This window comes from Cyanistes caeruleus, chromosome 23 (assembly GCF_971803275.1).
Source record: "Cyanistes caeruleus chromosome 23, bCyaCae1.hap1.1, whole genome shotgun sequence".
NCBI lineage: Eukaryota > Metazoa > Chordata > Aves > Passeriformes > Paridae > Cyanistes > Cyanistes caeruleus.
In genome coordinates this window covers 5,461,425-5,479,232 of record NC_141723.1, presented here as the reverse complement: position 1 = coordinate 5,479,232, position 17,808 = coordinate 5,461,425, and the positions used below count along the sequence as shown (strand labels likewise).

Genomic DNA, 17,808 nt, shown 5'->3' with positions numbered 1-17,808 from the left:
GGGGGCGGGATGGAGCCGGCTCCGCCCCGGGATCGGGGGCCGGGATCGGGATCGGGATCGGGATCAGAGCCAGCTCGGGGAAGCCTTTGCCCAGCCTCGCATCGCAGCCCCGGGAGCCGGACCCCGTGTGTCCCCCCAGCCCCGCAAAGCCTCGCCCAAAGTGCGGGTTTATCACTTAAAACTAAATATTGCATCTTTAATGATCCATCAACACTCGTTTGGCACACACGGCGACCGCGGGAAGTACAGGAGATTTTAATATTCAGTGCAAAACCGAGTCCTTTGGGAAAATCTCTATTGCAGAACACGTGGATTCCACAATTCCCCATGGAAAGCCTGGGAAAAAAAATCACCGGAATGGGAGCATGGAGTTGTCTCTAGCATGAGCTGTGCTTCCAGGAACGGCCCCGAGGGAGGTGTGGAAACCGGAGCTCCTCAGGGAGATAAAGAACCATTCCAGGGGCTCGGGTACTCATTAAAACAGGTAGAAAAATTGGAAGATTGGTCCTCAAACGCCTCCACCCTGGCAAACACGGCCGGGGGCAGCTTTTTCACCATGAGCAGGAGCTCATTCGTGCTCTTCACACCCAGCTGAGCTAGAAAACGCAGAGTTGTGTTTATAAAACGCGGTGTGTTTATAAAAGGCACAGTTTCTAAATGCTGCCCATGACCGGGGCTGCCCCCCAATCTGCTCTGCAGGCCATGGCTGAGGAGCAGAATGTGCCAGGCCTTGGTTTAGTGCCTGAAGATGTGCCTGGGGAGCCCTGACAGGGCTGCCCAGTGGCAGAAGCCGTTTGGGCCATTGCTACTCTCAATTATTGATGTTATTTCAAATCCAGAAGCAGGTTCCCAGAGGTGGAGCTGGTAACCCCACGTGCTGTGTGCTCTGTGGCACTGGGGTTTATAGCCAGGGCTGACAGCACAAAATGAGGAAAAAGTGGAGGCAAAGTCCAAAGTCCTCTCCAAAGCTGCCCAGGATTCATTCCCAGTGTCCCAGGCAGCTGCTGGACTCTGAGAACTGCCCTAAATATCGGCAGTGATTTGCAGCTAAATTGCCAATTTTCCCTTGTTTCCCTTCCAGTCAGAGCCAGGAGCTCACTCCTCCCTTGTTTGCATGGAGGAGTGAGGATGCACCTCTGAACAGCCCATCAGTGACAGAAACTGTCCTGTACACCTCCTAATTCTGCATTTCTGGCTGCCAGGTGCTGTGGGGAGCTGTAGAACCCTGATTTTGGGGGAAGGGGAAGCACACAGGGCCTGGCTGCACCTCCAGGGAAGGAGTGGAAGGAGAGCGTGCAGCAGATCCTGCTGAAGGTCTCTCCTCACAGCACCACCCACGAGTCACTCTGCACCCTCACAACTCCAGCACTGACATGAAACCCTGCTCCAAAACCTCCCTTTAGTCCCCAATTCCCAGAGCCAGCACTGGGCTGGAGCTGTGCCACAGCAGGGATTTCCTCCCTGCAGCCCTGAGCCTTCAGCAGCCCAGCAGCAGCTCTGCAGCCTCACAGGAGATGTGCTGCCAGCTCCAGGGGCAGCTCTCCCTGGGGAGGAGGCGTTTTTTGCCGGCAGAATCCGATGGGAAACTCCTCAGTGAGGATGTCTGAGGCGGGAGACACAGCCTCTCCCAACTCTCCGACGCGTCCATGAGGTTTCCTCGCATCTACAGCTGTGAACTCCTTTTCCTACTGAAGGAGGAGGACCAGGCCATCGAGTCTTTTAGACCAAGGTCCCGTTCTTGCTGTCGTACTTCAGCCTGGCCCTGGGGAAGTTGAGGGTGGCATATTCCGTGGCGTTCTGCAGCTGCAGGTTCTTCACCTCGGCCGCGGAGCGCTCCGGCACCTTGGAGAAGACCTGGATGTCGGCGTAGTGGATGCTGTCATCCTGCTGCACAGCCCTGGGCTTGCTCACCGTGGCGTACACGGGGACATCTGGGACATCCTCGTACGTGGGGACCTTTTGAGAGGGGAAACAGCTCTGTGGCCTCAGCTCGGTCAGACCCCGCGCTGTGCCCAGCATCTCCCACCCTCGGACACCTCAGGGTCACTTTGGGGGGTAAAAACAGGTGGAAAGGGCCATGGACACTGTGCTGCACAGCCTCCAAATGAATCCTGAGAGGATTCATGGCTCTGAATTGCACCCTGTGTCCTCCCAGCCCACGGAGCTCTGGGCAGCTCTGTCTTCTCAACACACTTAGGAAAGAAGCCTCTGGAAAGTTATTTACCTTCCTGCCAGGCTGCTGCTGCTGAGTCTCATGCCTCACATTAGCTCCTGCAAAAGAAACACCAGGAGGTCGGCTTAAAGCAGTTTATTGTTGCACCTTGGGGTGCAGCAATGTTGTGTTGGCCCATGGGCTCTCCCCACAGAGCACAAATCAGATTTCCACCTCATCTGACTCCCTCAGCCCTGATGCTGCCCTGATGTCTCCTAGAAGAAAGCCTGGGCTTGTTCCTTTGGGAAAAATAAGGTTTCCCAGGATGCCAGCACGCTGTGGACCACAGAGTTCTTGGCAGAACCCACAGACACAGCACAGAGAGCTTCTTGTCAGGCCCTCAGAGGAGTCAGATCCACTTTTAACTTTGTTTATTTCCTCTGCTGCCTGGCAAAGACATTTTGTCCAGCACGGTCCAAAGGGCACAGGGCACAGCTTGAGGAACACACTTTATCCTGGGGAGTGTTGTCAGACAGATCTTTGCAGCTCCTGCCCTGCTGGAGAGCGCTCAGCTGCGTTTTCAGGTGGGACTTGGGTATTTTTAAGGCACTGCTGAAGTCCCTTCCCTCCCCACCTCGCCAAAGCCCGTGGCACATCACCCTCCTTGCTTTAAGATTTGAAGAAATGCTGCCTCAAGCTCCTCTCGAGGAAGGTGCAGAACAAAAGGAGTTTGGGAGGCACCGATGTCACCTCCCGGGGGCTCTGCCACGCCACCCCTGAGCACTGTCACAGATCCTTACCTTGCTTTTCTTTCTTTCTCTTGAAAGGAGAGGGACACTTCCTGAAATCAGAGAGACACATCAGCCCTGATGGTCCCAAACCTCCCAAAACACCAACCCAAGCCACTCCTGGGGTACCACGGAACGGGACAGGCCCAAGGAGAGCCAGCAAGGAGCCACAGCAGAGCCCGAGTGACCCCGGCAGGGGAAGTGTCCCAAGGGAAGGTGTGGGGATGTGTTTGCTCCTTCTGGGACACACCCAGCACACCCCACAGCCACCCCCAGCTCTCCCTGCCTGCCCTCCCGTCCCAGCAGCATCCCAAGGGATGAGAACTCCTCTCTGGAGCTCTGCAGCTCCATTTGCAGAGCTCTGCTGGGCAGGGCACGATCCCAGCTGGCACAAACCCCTTCTCTCGGGGCAGCTGCTCTGCCAGCCCCACTCCCTGGGCTTTGGCCACCCTGCCCAGGGAGCAGCTGTCAGACTGAAGGTTTCAGACACTTTTCCTGTTCTCAGTTTTCCACTCAGAACAGAACCAAACCAAACAAGCTTTGCCCTCGCTACGAGCCAAGCCAAACCCTCCTCTCAGCTGTACCTGTGTGACCAGAGAGAGACAGGCCAAACACAGATCTGTTCCAAGAGAGGACAGGAGCCAAATTCATCCCAGTTGTAACAGCAGAGCCTGGAGCTGAGCTCCTGCAGGCTGGCACTGGCAGAGGGGACTCGTGTCCCCTTCTGGGACAGATGCAGCACAGAAATGTCACGCTCAGGGGGCTGGGGAGCAGGTGCCAGCCCTTGTGCGGCCCCTCCTGCACACACACACACCAAAGGGTGCAGCTGAGGGGCTCCCAGAGGGCTGTGGCTCTGCTCAGCAGCTCAGGCAGTGCCTTGGATGGGCTCAGGGAATGCTGTGTGTCCCACAGGGCGAGCGTTTGCCAGCCGGGAGCAGAGCAGTGCCCCAGGCAGGGCTGTGCCTGTGCCAGCTCCACGGGCAGGGGACAGCACAGGCTGTGTCCCGGCACTCCAGGGGAAAACAAAAATCCCTGGGAATGCAGGCAGAGCTCTGGAACAGCCAGTAATGATTAACCAGGCCTGGGCAGGCAAAGGCAGCTTCGGGCAAGGCAGGGTGGCCAAGGCTCCAGCGCTGCCACAGGGGCACCTCCAGCCCTTCACAGGCAAAATCTGGGGGGTTCTCCCCAGGAATTTGGGGTTTAACTCACAGCAGCAGCCCTCTGTGAGGCTCTCACAGCCTCCTCCTCCCCTGTCTGCAGCATCTCCTCCTTGCCCAGGCTTGTGTGCCAGAGCACTTCCCTTCCTCCCAGCACTCAGACTCTGGATTTCACCAAACCAGCACCTTCTGAGGCAATTTCTTTCCTCCCAGCACCCAGACACTGTGGATTTCACCAAACCAGCACCTTCTGAGGCAGAAGCAGCAGGGTCCCTCCCCTCTATGCTGGCAGACAGGCGGCTGGGCTGGCATTCCTGGCTGCCTCCCTTTGTGGAGGGAACATTGCAGGCAGTGTGTGGGCTGGAGCTATTCCTGTCTGCAGGATAATCACAGCCAGGCATCTCTCCGGGAATGGGGACACGTGTGCCACGGGAAATGGGAGCAGGGAAACCTCTCCCCTCCTCTCCAGAGCGGGTCAGACGTGTTGGAACTCCCAGCCTGAGAGAATTCTCCACGGCAGCACCCATGGCCCTGCTCCTACACTGCTGCCTCCCCTGTCCCCGTGCCAGGGCCATCCTGATTCCTGCCCTACACAATCCTGGGGCCTGGATTTGGGCAGCTTTCCCTGTCTGTGCACACTTTAGTGCCAATTCAGTGGTGAGAGCCTGGGGCTGGCCCTGCGCAGGGACAGAGGCACCCAGACCCGAGGGCACAATTCCTTCATCAATAACTTCCCAGACAGAATAAATTTGCTGTGACAGCTTTTCTTTAAAGACCTCAGACTGTGCCCCAGGCACCCCCTGATGGAGCCCTGGCCTGCTGATGCTCTGGGTGCCTCATTTACCCTCTGCCACAGGGCAGAGGAAATTAAAAACGGGAGTTCTGGTGGGTGACCAGCTTTCCACCTCCCACCTTCAACTCCTGTTCCAAATCCCAAACTCCTCAAGGCTCAGGGCTTGGAAGAACCTCGGTGTCCTCATCTCCTGAGCCTTCCTCCACTAGGTGATGCTGTGCCTCTTGGAATTATTAAAAACCGGATGAATTTCTCGTACTTTCAATAAACGCAGCGTCGGCCAGAGAACGTCCTCAGAGCTTCATCTGATATTCACGGCTCTTCCCCTCGCAGCACGCCCAGAGCTGAAAATATTCCCATTTGGCAGGGGGTGATGGCCTCTCTCTGCGAGCAGGAGGAGCAGGGCACGGCAGGAGCCGGGAGGGGTTGGAGTGTCACCCTCCCACAGCATCCCAAAAACGCGGCCAGGATCCCCCGAGCCTAAATAAACCCCAGACAGACGCGGGCAGGGAGAGGAGCTGGAGTGGCTGAGGGCAGGATGGGGTGGCTGAAGCCCAGCCTTGTCCCAGGGAGCTCTCCCAGGGACACCTTGTGGTGTTCACCTGCCCGGGGAGCTCTGGCAGAGGACGGCGATTTTCACCGCGGCTGAGACGCGGCCAAAAAAAACCCCCTTGTCCCGGTCCTGTCCTGCCCCAGGCAGCTGCCCCGTGCTCACCTGTCCCTCCCCGGCCAGGTGCGGGGCTCGGAGCCCCGGCGAGCCCGGCACAAGGGCGCCAAGGCCCGGAGCGCTGCCGGGAGCCGCGCCCGGTGCCCGCCCCGCGGCCGCACTCACCAGCGCCGGCCGCAGCCGCACAGGTTGCCCATGTCGCTCCTTCCCCCGCCGAGCCCGAGCGCTCTCTGGACAGGCTGGGCTTGTATTTCCTGGTTCCTGCTCCGGCTGCAGGGAGTGTCTGCCGCCAGTGTCGGGTTTCGGAGCGCTGGCCCCGTGTGCCATCTACCGGGGCTGGCCCCGCTGCCGGCACCACAGGGCGAGCTGTCGCCGTGTCACCCTGCGGCTAAAACTCGGCTTTGTTGTCCCAAACAGCCGTCCCGCCGCTGTCCCTGCGTCCGGCCCGCAAAATGGGTCGGAGGAGGGATTTCAGACAAAAGGAGAAGCCCCAGGGTGGGAGCTCGGTGCTGCTCCATCCTCGCACCTCCAGCAGAACGCGTGGCGTGTGCGGCAGCAGCCGGGAATGAGCGGATTTCCTGCAGTTCTCCCCCGCAGCCTCAGGGACACTGGAAATGCGCTTTTTTCAAAGCTACCTGGATAAAAGTGTTCAGTTCCGTGCCTTTGAGAGCCGCAGGGTCCCAGGAGAGCCCTCAGAGCCTTAAGGAGCTGCAGCGCAGCTCTCAGGCTCAGCCCCAGCGGGTCAGATGGGAACAGGGATGTGCATTTCACCTCTCTGCCCCTGGTGAGAGCCCTTCAGACTGTCCAGCCTGAATGACCAGAGCCCTGGTCATTCCTGCACCTAAGGATCAGGCAATTCCTGGGATCTCAGGCAGGTCAAAGATAACAGATCCTTCTGAAAGATATAATTTTTATTGTCATTCTTGAGCAGTAACACTGCCCCACAGCTCTGACCCAGTTCTGTGCAGGTCTGATCCCTCGAGGGGTGTCCAACAAGGGGGTGAGCATTAATTCACTTTTCTGTGCCAGGAGCTGGCCCTGGTTCCTACTCCAGGTGTACCCACGCTCCCAGCCAGGTTCCCAGCCCCATTCATCACCTCCCCAAGGGCACAGCAAAGCTTGGACCTGTCCAGGAGTGGCAGAAGGAGAAGGATTCTGCTTTGGAAGGGTCACAGCCAGCTCTGGGTGAGCTGCAGTGTGACCTGCAGAGCCTGAGCCTTGCTCTGACTCTGCTCCTCAGCTTGGGCTGAGATGGATGAGATTTGTGCAGACAGCCGGGATTCAGTGCTGGTCCCGTGTTCTCAGGGTCCTGCAGGGTGCAGGTGTTCCCAGGAGCCTGTCCCTGCCTGGGAAGCTGCAGACTCTGTGTCTCTGGGCTTGCCACAGACACTGTTGTTTTAATGAACCAGCGTCTGTTTTGATTTCTGGGATAACTCGGGCTTTGTTGCTTTGTGGGGAAGGAGGGGGGAAAAAAAAGTCTGGGAGCCTGTTCCCATCAGCCTCTTTCACAACTACTGGAGCTGCCGCTTCGAGCTCCACCAGAGAAACAGAAAAGCACCAAAAACATTGGCAGGGCCGGGGAGCGCTTGGCTGCCACCCCGCATTCCCTCCCCAGGCTGTGTCTGCGGGGATGGGAGCAGGCACGGCTCCCGGGGATGCTGCAGGGTGGGGACAGTGCGGGGACAGTGCGGGGACAGCCCTGCCCACCCCCGGGCACTGCCAGCCCCTCCCGCAGCACTGTTAACAGAGCTGTGACACCCGCACAGAGAATGAACACGAGGGAGAGCAAGAACACGGCCAGGAAGAGCCGGGGAGGGCGCAGAATTGTGTAGTCACTCCTAATTCTGGGTGTTTTTATGGCAAGAGTGCCCAGGTCCCTCAGGCACCGCGACAAATGTGGTACAGGCACACACCGAGCTGGCACTGTCTGTCAAAAATGAAGAAGAGAAGAGCTCTGCACTGTTCTGGGCACTCCTTCTGTCTCAGAATCCTCTCCCAGGGCAGCCCCAGCCTGTCCCCAGTGCTTCACTGGGCTGCTGAGCAGGGACAGATGGCATCTGATGGCCCAGCCTTGCCATGTGTGCCTGGCTGTGTGTCCCTGGCTGTGTGTCCCTGGCTGTGTGTCCCTGGCTGTGTGTCCCTGGCTCTGTGTCCCTGGCTCTGTGTCCCTGGCTCTGTGTGTGTGCCTGAGACTTCATCCCAATCACAGGAAACCTGCAGCAAGCAAAGGGACATTTCTTGCTTGGGACAAAGAGCAGCCTTTTGGAGTCGCTGCCACAAAGTGTCTGTGAGTCTGGAGAAGCCTTTCATAAGGGAATTATAAGAATAATAAAGGTTGGCCATGCCTGAGCCCACACACCCAGGGTGCTCTGCCCTCAGCACAGGGCTCAGGAGCTCATCCCTCCTGAGATCTGAGGTCTGGGGGGTGTTGGGTGAATGGGATGCAGGTGATTAAAAGTCCCTAGCTCAGAATTATGCCTGGAATTATTATGAATCACTTAGACAGTGCCTGTTGCAACGGTGATCTTTTATTCTGGCAGTTTCTCAGGTTCTAGTTCAGGAGTCAGGGCAGGAGGTCAGACTGAGGTACCGGCTCTGCACTGGGCTCAGCCACCCTCCCTGTGCCTGGCAGGCAGGGCTGCTCCTCATCTGACTGATCCTCAGCACTGCCAGGGCCCTGGGAAGCAGAAAAGAGCTGAAAATAGCTGGGCAGCACTCTGCTCTGCTCTGAATCCCACTTGCCTGGCAGGGGACAGAAATCAGCCTCACATCCATGTTCCAGCTCCCAGGGGGATGTGCTGGGCAGGCTCCTGAGCGGGGCATTCCTGGCCCCAGAGTGGGGTGGAAGCAGAGCCACAGGGATTGGGGGAAATGACATCCCCGAAGATTTTGGAGCCTCCCCTCCCCTCTGTTGGGAGAGCTGCACCCAGGCATGCCAGGCACCCCCAAATTTAGCCACTGACACAGCATTTTGTGTGCCTGGCTTGGCCCTGATGACACAAGGGTGGCAACTGTCACCTGCTGAGCCCTGGGGCCGCCGGGGCAGCAGCTGCCAGCGCCAGCAGCACACACGATCCCTGTCCCCATCACGAGACCACGGGGACATTGCTCATGTAGCAGCACAGGGTCTGCAAAAGCGGCCAAATTCAGCCCCTCCCTGCCCTCACAGACAGGCAATTGTGGTCTGAGCAGAGCCTTTCCCTTCAGTACTTTGGGGTTCAGTCCCCTCCCAGAGGTCTGTGTGTGAAGGGTGTCCCGTAACCACAGGGCTGAGCAGGCACAGGCTGTGGCTGGGCATTAATTTGTGCCCCATGAACTTGGGCTCATTCCAGCTGCAGGTCTGGAGATGCTCAGGGACCTTCCAAGGGCTCCTCAGTCCTCACCTTCTGTTCCTTGAGGTCACTTCACTCTGGGCTCTCTAAATCAGCAGCTGGGCCAGGGGGGTGAGGCACAGAGGTGGCCACAGTCCCTCCATGTCCCCGCTGGTGCCACTTGCACAGGTGAGCTCAGTCCCAGCTGGGCACTGTCCATCCTTCCTGCTGCACAGGAGCAACACGAATCCAAGGCAAACAAGAGAAGAGCAGAGGCAGATTTATTCCTCTCTCCTCCTGATTGCTGCAGGCACTTTCACAGACCAACACCCACCTTCTACAGCCACGAAACTCAGCCACCAGCTCAGAAGCCAGGCACTGGGATCCCCTTTTCTCTCTTCCCAGTGCCCTTCTGGGCTAAAGCACAGTCCCTTGAGACACAGCCTCACAGTTAAGGGTAGGAATGACCCTGGGGTGAGAGCAGAGCTCCCTGCATGGTGACCTGACCTAGGAGAAAACTTGCATTACAGTCACTCACACTCACACTTCAGTCCCACTCTTTTTTCCAGTTCCAAGTCCTGTTTTTTCCCAGCCATCAGCCTCGAGAAGCAGAAGTGTGACTGCCTCAGGGCACTGCTGAACACTGAGGGTGAGGAACAGGGGTCTGGCATTTCGCATTCCCCATCCCTGTCCCCCACACCTTCCCAGATCTGCAGCCTTTAGGATTTTTCCTTCGCTTTTCCTTCCTCAGCCTGCTCCTCTTTTTCCACTGGCTGCTCCTGCTGGGTTATCTTCACCTCGTTGACTCTGGCCTTCACCTCCTTGCCTGTCCGGGGAGCCACAATGCTCAGGATGCCATCGTGGGACAGGGTGGCCCTGACCAGCAAGGGATCCACGTCCAGGGGCAGGATGTAGGTCCTGGTGAACTCCCTGGAGATGAAGCCGTGGCGGTCAGCCTTCTGCGGGTGCTGCCCCACCACCTCCAGCAGGTTGTCCACGGTGCGGACGCTGAGCTCGTCGGGCAGGAACTGGCAGACGTCCAGGAACACCTGGAACTTGTGCTCGTTCAGGCAGATCTCCGAGGTGCCCCTCTCCAGCTGCTTGTTGATACGGGGCCGGATGTAGTAGCCGTGGTACAGGGCAGGGGCCAAAATCTCCGATGGGGACACACCTGGGAAGGAGACTCAGTGAGGAGTTTCCAGGGAATGGGGCTGGAGGAGTTTGGGACCCGGAGAACACCTTGGCTTTGCCACATGCCCGCGACAGGGGTGGAGTCTGCTGCGGTTCCCACCTTTGTGCCCCTAAAACACACCCAGAGCCACATCCCTGCCAGCCCCTGCGTGCCCCTGAGCTGCCCAGAGCTGCCAGCAAGGGCTGGCATCCAGCTTGACATGTTGAGAGGGCCCGGTGGGTGCACGGGGAGCTCGGCAGCACCGAGCCCACAGCCAGGGATGGGCATGGAAACTGCTGATGGTGAAGAAACCGCCCTGAAGAACTAAAGGCCTTTTGTGTGCCATTGTCCAGAGGGCTTTCCTTGGAGCTTTTTGCCTTTTCACGCTGTTGTGCTGGTGCTGAATGGTTCTGCTGCTGCCCACATTCCTTCCCCTCCAACAGCCACTGCCCAGCTTTGTGCTGAACTCCCCAGCTCAGCTTTTCTCCACATCCCCCGGGCTGGAAAAGCTTCCCCCCCTCCCCAGAGCGATTTTTCTCCATGTTTTCACAGCATGTGCATGAATGCCAGAGCATGGCTGGCATGAGGGAGGGCGGGACAGGCAGCAGTGGGCATGGATGGAGAAGTGGACATGAAGAGAGAGATCTCCCTGGCTGTTCCCTGGCTATTCCCTGGTTATTCCCTGGCTATTCCCTGTTTTTTTCCCTGGTTTTTCCCTGGCTATTCCCTGGCTATTCCCTGGCTGTTCCCCCCTGATTTGATCTAGGTTTCTCCACTCAAAACGCTCAGCTCCAGCTTCCTCCTCTGGAGCTCAAGCTCCCCGGAGGGAATCCCAGCAGCCCTCCCTCCTGCAGGAGAGGGGAGAAAGGTGCAAAGAGGGGGAGATCCCACCTCCTTCCTTACCTTCTCCAAAGTTCTGGTCGTAGATCTTGCTGGGGTTGGCGAACTCATACTCGGAGCTCATGGGGTAGGCGTGGGGGACAGTGCGGGCGGCCATGGCGTGTCCAGAACGGGCACCTTCCTTCCTTCCTTCTTTCCTTCCTTCTTTCTTTCCTTCCTTCTTTCCTTCCTTCCTTCCCAGCCCTTGCTGCCTCTCCGAGTGAAGGCTGCAGGCTGCCAGGCTTCAGCTGGGTGGATTCCAAAGGGAGGAGTGTGTGATAAAAAAGATGGACCAAAATAGCCCCGCGCACAGGCCCCAGGACGCCGGCCCGGGGCGGCCAGGGAAGCTTCTCGCTGCATTCCAGCAGGGAGGGCAGGCACTGCCCAGGGACACCTCGGGGACACCCTGCACATCCCCCCGGCCTCTGAGGGTCCCTTCTGGAGCAGGGGGTGCATGGGCAGCCCAGCACAGCCCAGGGGCTGAGGGGAGCAGGGCGGAACCCAGGTTTGCTCAAAGCAAGGCCAGTGAGAAGCTCACTGGAGCAGCCTTGGGGAGTCCCTGATGCTGGAATTGGTGGAATTGGATGGCTGGTGCTTGTTCAGGCCGTGTAATGAAGCCACTGCCCACACCCATTGCCCCACAGGGAGCTTGGGGCTCAAACCCCTGTGTGAGGAGCCTGATTTTCCCAGAAGCTGAGCTCAAGTCTTCTGTTCCTTCAGTGGTGAAGGGCTGCAGGGAGTGAAGCAGGGATGCAGATGCCACTGCTGTCACCTCCCCATCCTGAAGCGTGCTGGCTGCCCAGGCTCTTCCCTTGGCCAGGGCTTTGGCACAATGTCATGGAGAAATGCTGGTGCCAGACATGGCCAGTCCACCCAGGCTCTGAACCTGGCATGAATCCAGTTTTACTGAGCAGGGCTGCTGGGCTGCTGGTGCTGCAGCAGGGGAGGAGTGCCCAGCTGAGCTCTGCATACCCTGAAACCAGAGATTTCCTTGAGCCCTGCGGTGCAGGAGAGCAGGTGCAGTGCTGTTGATGTAATGGGGACTTGGAGAGGGTATTTATGGCCTGGGCTGCTGCACAGAGCAAATCCTGCCTCCCTATTCTTGCAGGCAAGCCGAGAGGAAGAGGCTCAGAGCCTTTTGCAAAGGGCTGGCAGAACTGGCAGTGCCTCTGAGCCAGAAATTGTGTTTAAATTGCTAGCTCTCACAGGCAGAGAAGCTCTTGCCCTTCAACAGTTGCTGGGCTGAACCCATTCCTGTGATTTGGGTTCATGGGCGAGGCAGGAATTAAAATAAATGCATGGATTATTAGGAGGAGAGCTGCAGAAAAGCAGGTTCGTGCAGGGGCAGAGGCAGACAGAGCTGTTCTGCACCCCTGGGTGCAGTGCAGCACCGTGGAGGCTGCGACCGTGCCCAGGTTCTCTCAGTGTGGGGGTCTCCCCATCCATAAAAATGTGCTCTGCAGTGGGCAAAACACCAGAGGGGTTGGTGGAGAGATCCATCCTTCACTCACACACGCTACAAGGGCTCTCTGGGCTTCAGAGCTGCACTGCCAGGGCCATCCCAGCCAAGCCCTGCTGGCACCTTCCCCACCCCTGGTTTTGGGGCTCCCTTTGCTGCCGGGACAGGCGCAGCCCTGGTGGGCGATGCTGGAGCCGAGCTCCCGGGAACAACGGCCCCTTGTCCCGGTCCCTGAGCCAAAGATAGGAGCTGCATTGATCCCACTGGCATCCAGAGCAGCTGGGAACACGGGCCAAGCCCGCCGGGGACTGTGGATAAACAGCACGTGGGCAGCGGGGCGGGCGCGGGGCACTCCGGCTTCTTGCTGCCCCATTGGGCTCCTCTTCTTCCTCTCTCCCCTTCCCCCTCCTCCTCAGCAGAGCGCTCAAATCCCTCAGACAGCTACTGGGCACCGCCGAAGGGCCCGGCCCAGGAGTGGGACAATAAAATCCCTGACACCACTGTTCAAGAGGCCTCGGGGGGGTGGAAGGCCAGGCCAGCTGCACGGGTATAAAGCTGTCCCCGCTCCCGGCACGCCACTGCAGCACAGTTGTTTGCCAGGCTCCTCCAGCGCTCTCCAATGGATATCACCATCCACAACCCCCTGATCCGCAGACCTTTCTTCTCTTGGTTGGCACCGAGTCGTATCTTTGACCAGATTTTCGGGGAGCACCTGCCGGAGTCGGAGCTGCTCCCTGTTTCCCCCAGCTTCAGCCCCTTCCTGATGAGATCCCCCATCCTTCGGATGCCCAGTTGGCTAGAGACAGGACTCTCGGAGGTAATCTTTGCTTCTTCGGGCTCTTTGTGACGCAGCCTGCTGGCTCTGGAGGCCCAGGAGAGCTGAGAGCTTGGAAGACGCTCGTAGGTGGTATTTTTTTTAGGAAAAAGGCTGGGGAAAAAGATGCTGTGTTTGTGCCTCTGCGTTGTTTGGGATGGAGCAAGTCTGACCATAGTGATGGGAGCAGAGGCACACCGAGCTCAGTGTGCATGGCAGATCAACCCAGGAGCTGGCAGAGGAAAGGAGGAAGCATAATTTCCCTAATTTCCTTAATTTCCCTAATTTCTCTGATTTCCCAGTCTGCTGTGCCAAACTTTCATTCGCACTCCCACCCGAGAAGCAAAAAGCACAGGGGCAGTGGGATCCTCATGTCAGGCAGTGCAGGGGCCCGCGGCTGCTGAGGGAAAAGGGGCCTATTTGAAACAATCACTGCCCAGAAAAGCAGAGTTTTAATTAGATCCAGGACCCAGATCATGGAGCAGGCGCCTCCTCCCTCCAGGGGCTGAGCCAAGAGGCTTTTGCAAGTCAACTGTCTTATTTACAAGGAGCTTGAGGAGCTATTCCAAGCAGAAGGAGTGAAAGTATTCTTTTAATCCTTGCATAATGTTCCTCTTGATTTAGTGTCCTGGTTCTGGCTGCCCAGTGAAGCAGCTATGTGAAAGAGTCAGCTTTAAACAAAGAGTCAGTTTTAACCAATTCAGGTAGAGAATCTCAGGTCCTGTCCTGATGGGCATTAATGCAAGGCCAGCAGGGGACAGAGCCACTCAGATCAGATCCCAAAATAAAGGTTAGCGTGTGTGTAGAGACCAGCTCAAGTCTTGACCTGCTGCATTCTTTTTTAAGCTCAAACCCTCACCTGCTCTTGTCTGAAGTCACCTCCTTGCTTTTGCTCTTTTCTGAAATCACCTCCTGGTTTTTGCAGATGCGACTGGACAAGGACAAATTTTATGTGAACCTGGATGTGAAGCATTTCTCCCCTGAGGAGCTGAAGGTGAAGGTGCTCGGGGACATGATCGAGATCCATGGGAAGCACGAGGAGCGCCAGGTACCCCCTGCTTTACCACTGTGAGCTCCCTCACCTCTGGTGACTGCAAAACAACCCTGTGCTCATCTCAAATATCTGTAATTTCTTTTTATCAAGATGCTCCGTGCAATCCCCCCCAGCTGATCCCACACAGGGCAGCAAGAGGGTGGAGGTTTATTGCTGATGGTGCATGAACTGTGAACTGAACTGGAAAATCATCTGTGAAATGGGAATTTTTTGGCTTCCCCTCTTTCTGGGAAGAGGTCAGGAGCGTAGGGAGGCGTCCAATGAGCTAAAAATGAACTGTAATAACCAAACCACATAACGAATCGGTGCATTGCCCTGTGTGTTACCTTTCCTAGGCCCAGCTATCAGTTTCTAATCCTTAAAAGTTGTGTTCTGATGTCATTCATCCCTCTCCCTGCTGCCTCTGGAGACCTGTGTGGACACTGGGCAGGCAGAAATGCAAAGCCATGCCCGGAGATGTGACAGCATTTCCCTGTGTCTCTGGAAGTGCTACCCCTCGGAGCTCCTGGGAGCTCGGTGTGTCAGTCAGGAAACCCAGTGCTCCCTGTAGCTGCTGGGGGCCTGGAATCCCAACACCATTCCTGGAATCCTTTTTGGCTAAGAAGAGAACCAAGCCGTGAGATCAGGCGCTCAGGGTCTCCGGGATGGTTGGGAATGGCACCTCGGGAATGCCAGCACAGGACACAGGGAATCCTCTGGCTGGCACAGGGGGTGGCACAGAGCTTCTGTGGAAGGCACCTGCAGCCCAGATTTTAACTCTGGCTCTTTAAAGAGAGCAGCTCATCTCCAGAACCCCTTTCTCCCCCAAAATCTTCCCTTGGAAAGCCCCAGCTTTAAGCACAGACCCCACGGTTGAGGCGCGACCGGGCGAACGCTCCTCATTAAAGCGTGGCCACGGTTCTGTGGCGCCCTTTTTGCGCAGGACGAGCACGGCTTCATCGCCAGGGAGTTCAGCAGGAAATACCGGATCCCTGACGACGTGGACCCGCTGACCATCACGTCGTCTCTGTCGCTGGACGGGGTGCTGACCGTCAGCGCTCCCCGCAAGCAGAGCGATGTCCCCGAGCGCACCATCCCCATCACCCGCGAGGACAAACCGGCCATCGCAGGCGCCCAGAGGAAATAGGGGCTGCTCTGCTGTCCCCCAAAGCCACCCCTGGAGGGCCGTTCCAAAGCCACCGGGTGCCGGCTGTACTGAATGGCTGCTCGTATTATTTATGCTGAGTAAGTTTACTAACGAATAAAACCATGGAGAAGCAGTTTGGATTGATTTGTTTTGGGTTGGGTTCAGAAAGGTGGATAAAAGGTGCGGGGGAACATCATTTTTGGGTGGCAGGAGTGTCCAGGACAGCTTATCTGGGTGCTCAGAAGCACTTTGCTCATCACACCTTTGTGTTCTCTCCCCCTTCAACGCTGCCAGAGGATTTCAGAGTGTTTCACAAGCAACAGGAAAGTTTCTCCCGTGGAGATTAAGCTGATAAAACAGCTCCATGACAATTGAAACCCATGTGAAGTGTGGGTATTTGATAACAGCTGGCTGGAAGACAACTGTATCTTAAATCTCAAATGATTCATGTAATGGAGAAACATCCAGGGGCTGCAGCCAGCTCAGAGCAGCTTCAGGTGAAAACTGCAGGGCTCCAGTAAACACAGATGTACCCAAAGAGAAGGAAAACATCTTGCTCTGATGATTCAAATCACATCCCTTTAAACTCTGTTGTCAGTGCCCTTCAAACAGTGCAGGATCTGATGTCTACAGAAATAATCTGATTTATGCCAGCATTGCTGAGTGATAGAAAACCACTACTAAAGTCCTTTTCAGGCATCTTCATCTCCTTAGCACCTCTCTTCAAAGGGGTAGAAAGGGAAGTCTGGATGACTGGAACTGAATTTCTAAAATTCATCTTCAAAAAGAACAGATCTGTAGGACAGATCACAAGACTCAGTCATGACCTGACCTATTTTCTGTGTTCCTTATACCTACTAAGACAAAAGTTTTATTAGCAGGGATCACAGTACACCTCAGCTGAGCAGGGAGGACATCCTTCTGTGGCTGTAGGTGAGAAAAATCAAATGAGCACTCTGTGATGCAGGGTCACTGTCAAACTCCCCAAATCCCCCCTCATTTCCAAGCTCTGCTGTTCCCTGTTAGCTGGTTCTAATTAGCTCTGCCAGCTAAGGTGTTAATTTGGTTTGTCTGGCCAGGCACAGCCACCTCTGCACACAAGAACAAACCCCAGACACATACAGAGGTTACAAACAGCACGGATTAAAAAGCAGGAAGATCATTTTCCACATGGCTTTCATGTGTGATGGGTCTTGGTGCTGGAAGGAAATCACTGCACCGCTGTTTCCTGAGCGTTTCTGGTGCTTTCCCTTCATCCTTCGTGTTCCTCCTCTGCCTGGAGGCCTGGGGTGCAGCAGGACTGAGCAGCTGGGCTGCACAAAGGAGGTTCCAGCTCAGACTGGTGGCCTGGAAATCCATGAGGTTTTTGTTCAAATCCCAAAAGAATCAGCATTGAAAGGAAGTAAATGCAAAGTAGTAAGAATTTAGCCTGAAAGTGCAACTGAGGGAAATCTTTTTTACAGTACAGGGGGTTTGTCAGGCTCAGATCAGCAGCCAGAAATGGGAATTTCGAGTGAAAGCTCTCTGGGGATAAACTGCATGAGGTCAGCCAGACAAGAATACTTGAAATACAAAACCACTCCCTGAGTGACCTGAAATACCTGTTCTGGGGTGGCACAGGAGCACAGCCCAGCAGGAGAGAATGACAGAAAATATCTCTGTCATCTCCAGGCACAAACATCATCGAGAAACTCCTCACATCCAACAGACTGTCCCAGTTCTGCACATGCAAAATTCACTCTCTGATGTTTCCCTGTAATCTGAAGCAGGTTGTTTCCAAAGGGCTGAAAAGGAAAACTCACATTTTCCCTGGCTAAATACAAGTTTGGAGTGGTTTCTGTAATTATTGGAACGGGGAGGTTGTGTGGTAAATATTTTCTCAGTACCCAACACCCCTCCAGGCCACTTACCCATAATTTAAAATTGACAAAATGATTCTCTCAAGGCCACAGGGACACAGTGGTGGCACAGAGCTCACAAACTGTGGCTGTGGGTCTGTGTAGGAGCTCAGCTTTGCCCACTTCAAACCTCCCTGTGTCATTACCTGTGTGAAAGCTGTCCTGACACACTGTCCCTGCCCTGTGGGGCAGCTGTGGGCTCACAAATGGAGCAGCTGACACCCAAGCCTGGCTGTTGTAGGTGTTACAGACCATAATTTCCTTCCTTCTCAAAGGCACCGTACACATATGTGAGGCAGGGTAATTAATTTACCTTGTATCACGCTGCTGAGGAATTAGGGACCTTGTCTGCAATTACCTGACACCAAATGATGCTTCCACCACCTTTCCACTGCTTCTTTCCTCTTTTTCTTCTCTTTCTGCCTGTCTCTGCTTCTCCCCTTTGGGAATTCAAGCAGCACAGATATTGTCAAAGAATAATAATTGCAGGTACAGGTAAAGGTGAGCTCAGAGGAGGCCACCAAATTGATTATAGGGCT

General features: G+C 56.0%; 3 protein-coding genes across 3 annotated transcripts; 1 reads left to right on the top strand and 2 right to left on the bottom strand.

Annotated features, from left to right (window-relative positions):
• Positions 1-167: 167 nt before the first annotated feature.
• On the bottom strand, positions 168-7,727 carry C23H11orf52 (chromosome 23 C11orf52 homolog). The gene is made up of 4 exons (XM_023941435.2): positions 5,723-7,727; positions 2,953-2,993; positions 2,225-2,271; positions 168-1,956 (listed from the first exon to the last, which is right to left on the bottom strand). The coding sequence occupies exons 1-4, from the start codon at positions 5,752-5,754 to the stop codon at positions 1,720-1,722; spliced, it is 357 nt and encodes a 118-aa protein (XP_023797203.2). The 5' UTR covers positions 5,755-7,727; the 3' UTR covers positions 168-1,719.
• Positions 7,728-8,065: 338 nt separating this feature from the next.
• On the bottom strand, positions 8,066-13,111 carry HSPB2 (heat shock protein family B (small) member 2). The gene is made up of 2 exons (XM_023941428.2): positions 10,943-13,111; positions 8,066-10,039 (listed from the first exon to the last, which is right to left on the bottom strand). The coding sequence occupies exons 1-2, from the start codon at positions 11,034-11,036 to the stop codon at positions 9,588-9,590; spliced, it is 546 nt and encodes a 181-aa protein (XP_023797196.1). The 5' UTR covers positions 11,037-13,111; the 3' UTR covers positions 8,066-9,587.
• Positions 12,861-15,504, top strand: CRYAB (crystallin alpha B). The gene is made up of 3 exons (XM_023941429.2): positions 12,861-13,194; positions 14,117-14,239; positions 15,168-15,504. The coding sequence occupies exons 1-3, from the start codon at positions 12,997-12,999 to the stop codon at positions 15,369-15,371; spliced, it is 525 nt and encodes a 174-aa protein (XP_023797197.2). The 5' UTR covers positions 12,861-12,996; the 3' UTR covers positions 15,372-15,504.
• Positions 15,505-17,808: the final 2,304 nt, after the last annotated feature.

Excerpts from the sequence above, each read along its gene's own strand:
- C23H11orf52 (XM_023941435.2), bottom strand. The coding sequence starts at position 5,754 with ATGGGCAACCTGTGCGGCTGCGGCCGGCGCTG. Across the intron at positions 2,994-5,722 it reads TGCGGCTGCGGCCGGCGCTG|GAAGTGTCCCTCTCCTTTCA; the intron begins GTGAGTGCGGCC and ends CTCTGATTTCAG. Across the intron at positions 2,272-2,952 it reads GAGAAAGAAAGAAAAGCAAG|GAGCTAATGTGAGGCATGAG; the intron begins GTAAGGATCTGT and ends TTTCTTTTGCAG.
- CRYAB (XM_023941429.2), top strand. The coding sequence starts at position 12,997 with ATGGATATCACCATCCACAACCCCCTGATCCGCAGACCTTTCTTCTCT. Across the intron at positions 13,195-14,116 it reads TAGAGACAGGACTCTCGGAG|ATGCGACTGGACAAGGACAA; the intron begins GTAATCTTTGCT and ends TGGTTTTTGCAG. Across the intron at positions 14,240-15,167 it reads GGAAGCACGAGGAGCGCCAG|GACGAGCACGGCTTCATCGC; the intron begins GTACCCCCTGCT and ends CTTTTTGCGCAG.
- HSPB2 (XM_023941428.2), bottom strand. The coding sequence starts at position 11,036 with ATGGCCGCCCGCACTGTCCCCCACGCCTACCCCATGAGCTCCGAGTAT. Across the intron at positions 10,040-10,942 it reads CGACCAGAACTTTGGAGAAG|GTGTGTCCCCATCGGAGATT; the intron begins GTAAGGAAGGAG and ends TCTCCTTCCCAG.